Here is a 3,552-nt window from a genome sequence, read left to right as displayed (position 1 = left end):
AGTGGGAGTTGAGTAAGACAAGTCAGTGACTGTGTTTCAGATTATTATTGATCATCATCAGGAAGAGGGACCACAAGCACCAAAATTGAAGGCCCAAGTGACCCCAAAACAGGTAAAGCAAAAATTGACTCATGAATATGGAGTGAGTGAGTTAGTGAATGAGTGAGTGAGTGGTGACAGTAGTACTTGTTAGGTGTGAAGAATCAACCAATAACTTTCAGCCACCAATATAACGTGTTAATTCCCTTCCATCTATCTGTCTTTACGTTACTGTTATTTGTATATATACATATATATACATATATACATGGTTTTCTTCAAACAAAAAAACATTATGCAGAGTTACACAGCTACAGAATGTTTGAAGTATAGTTGATGGATAATATGAGTTAAAAAGTTGAGTTTTTGTGATGTGGGGATGGAATGTGAATAATGGGAAGAAGAATTTTGGAGTTTGAAGAGGAAATGGAAAAGAAAGGAATGAAGGGAGGAAAAAGACGAAGGAAGGATGAAGATGAAAATGGAGATCCTCTGTCACTGTCATTAGTGTCCCCTTGCCTGTCCCCAACATCATTACAAATCCACATCACCCGGACATTCAACAAACGACGACAATCCTTCCCTTCCATCAATTTCAATTAATAATATCTTCTTCCTGCAACACCCTCTTGGTCCCACTTCATCATACTTACACACATACCAAACAAAATCCTTTTTTTTTTCATTGCAACATACCCTTCTTCGTTTTATTTATTGCCCTCTTTTCTTTACTTGAAAAGAACAAATGGGTTTAGATTAGATTAGATGGAAGGAATGATTAAAATTAAAAACAAAGAAGACGAACATAGGGACGCGGGAGGACGAGGTTTTGTGTTTGGGGGCTGAGAAGATCGCAGAGGTTTTGGTTTTTTTATTTTGTTTTTGGTGTTTGGATTTTGTTAAGGTGGTGAAGTGGATTATAGTGAGAGAGAGAGAGAGAGTGGTGGATGTGTGGGGACCTATGGTGAGGTGGGGTCCATGAATAGTTGCATCCACGCGAGAGAGGGACCTTGTATGTTGGGTTTATGTTTATGTTTCTTTTTGTTTTTGTGTTTTTTTTGGTTCGTATGAAACCGTTGCAGAACAGAATTGGGTAAGTAAGGAAGTGAGAATGCACTAGAATTTTCTTTCTATCTTAATGCTTTCTCTGCGTGCAAGCCAACCTCATCCATCATCGTGTACGGCAAAAAACATCATTGCATTAAACTCCCTTCTCTCTCTTCTCTTTCTCTCTCTTGGGATTGCTTGTGGGGTGCTTTATATATATAACTAGTCCTATACAGGTTTCTATTACCTCACTTTGCATGGTCTCTCTTCTATACTTATCTTTCTCCACTTTCCCTTCTCTCTCAAGTACTCTCATACACACAAACACACCAAACTGCATACCCACATACACAATCTACCAAAAGCTCTTACCTTTTGAGTTCTTTAGTTGAGTTAAACTCATCGTTTCGATCAGGAGTGCATATATTTCCTTTGTATGGATGGATCCTTCTACTGGACAACACCAGGTAAATATAAAACAACGTATTTTAATTGTGTCTTTCGTGGCTGCTTCTTATTGTCTGGTTTTGGGTTTTGAATTTTTAGTTCATACTTGAGATCAGTTTGGAACAGAGAACATGGCAGTTATCTTGGTTTGTGATCGGTTTTGTTTTATATTTAACATTTTTATAGGAAACTTCTGTCCTCCCTCGTTATTCTAAACCATATACTTTACTATTCATGGTGTTTTCCATGTAATTGATATGTCTCTCGAGCTTAAAAGTAAGGGAAAAATTCCCTTTGAATGTAATAAAGTACAAAATTTGGAAGTTTAAATTAACCCTTTGTATGCATGTTACCATGGAGTCAAATTGGGTTGAGGATTAGTTGGTCAGTGGTTGGGTTTCATTTGACATGTGACGAGTTGGTTAATTTGGATGTTTTTTGTGTTTTGTTTGTTGCAGCAAATGTCTAACCAGTCATTGGAGAACATGTTGGCATGTTCAAAAGCACAGCAGGAGAGGAAGCCAAGGCCTCAGCCAGAACAAGCTCTAAAGTGCCCCAGATGTGACTCCACCAACACCAAATTTTGTTACTACAACAATTACAGCCTTTCCCAGCCAAGGTACTTCTGCAAGTCTTGCAGAAGATATTGGACCAAAGGAGGAACACTGAGGAATGTTCCAGTGGGAGGAGGGTGCAGGAAGAACAAGAGGTCATCATCATCATCTTCATCTTCAAAGAGAATCCAAGATCAAGGATTCACACCCAATCCAAACAACCCTCTCACTGGTTTTCCTTCCTTGTCTTATGACTCCAGCGACCTCACTCTTGCACTAGCAAGGCTGCAAAAGCAGTCATGTGGGCAATTGGGTTATGATGAGCATGACTTTTCAATTTTGGGGAATCCCACAAGCACCCCATGTGATATCCTTGGCAACCCTGGCATGCACCACTCTTCCACAAACCCGGGCTTCTTGGATTCTCTTAGAAGTGGGTTCCTTGGAACACAAAGCAATGTTCAGAATCTGTACTATGGATATGGGAATGGAGACATGGGGGAGGTGGACAATGGCAATGCTTGTGGTGGTGGGGTTAGTGGAGAGATGATGCTGCCTTATGATCAAGAAATGAGTGTTGCCACCACCCAAGCAGTCACAGTCACCACCATGAAACAAGAGCTTTGCAATGCCAGGGAGCAAAGTGAGAGTAGGGTGTTGTGGGGTTTCCCATGGCAACTCAATGGAGACACCAACATGGCTGAGCTTGACTCAGGAAGGGCTAATTGGAATGCTCTCAACTCATCCTGGCATGGACTTCTCAATAGTCCTCTAATGTAGACACAATCATCAAGCTAAGGCACTGATAATTAATTCCTCAAGTGTTTGATGAAAAAGAAAAAAAAAATCAGTCTAATTAGGACTTTCAATCCTCTCGAGTGCTGAGGTTAATAGGGGTTTGGTTGATTCCCTTGAATCATCTTCTTTTACTTTCTTGTTGTTTTCTTTTTCTCCTTTTTGCTCCTTAAATTGTCAAATTTTTTGTACCACTATCCTTTAATTGGTGAATAGACTAATGAAATTTCAGAGGTTGTTTGTTAACCAAGTCAATGAAGTTGGAGAGAAGTAGATATAGAGCATCAATCATCATTTCCTTATTTGACAGATGAGAGAGAGAGAGAGAGAGAAAGAGAGAAGCAGGGAGCCTGAGAGTGATGTTTCATGGTTTAATGCAGAACTACTCTCTGAACAGTTAGAATCATTTTCTTTCAGGAGCTTTGAATTTATAATTAGTGATAGTTTCGAGATATTCTTCTACGATTGCATCTTATTCTCACCAGGTAGATTCTTAGAACATGTTTGTACTGACTACTGACTGCTATTGCTGAAATGCAGTATTAAATTAAATTAAAGTGGTTACCATAGTTCCATTGTATATATGTCATGGCATGATAGTGGAGCTGAATCAGGTGATGAGAATTTTAGAATAGAAATTTCAGTGAAGCATCAGCGCCAACTTCGGTGA

At 39.3% G+C, this 3,552-nt stretch overlaps 1 protein-coding gene across 1 annotated transcript; it reads left to right on the top strand.

Annotated features, from left to right (window-relative positions):
- The first annotated feature begins 1,144 nt into the window (after positions 1-1,144).
- On the top strand, positions 1,145-3,128 carry LOC124849109 (dof zinc finger protein DOF5.3-like). The gene is made up of 2 exons (XM_047326982.2): positions 1,145-1,553; positions 1,992-3,128. Exons 1-2 carry the CDS (start codon positions 1,527-1,529, stop codon positions 2,865-2,867), a joined length of 903 nt encoding a protein of 300 aa, XP_047182938.1. The 5' UTR covers positions 1,145-1,526; the 3' UTR covers positions 2,868-3,128.
- The last annotated feature ends 424 nt before the right edge of the window (positions 3,129-3,552 follow it).

Source organism: Vigna umbellata, chromosome 3 (assembly GCF_029865625.1).
Source record: "Vigna umbellata cultivar VRB3 chromosome 3, Vumbellata_1.0, whole genome shotgun sequence".
In the NCBI taxonomy this organism is placed as follows: Eukaryota; Viridiplantae; Streptophyta; class Magnoliopsida; order Fabales; family Fabaceae; genus Vigna; species Vigna umbellata.
The sequence above is the reverse complement of the archived record's forward strand: the minus strand, read 5'-3'. Positions and strand labels throughout refer to the sequence as shown.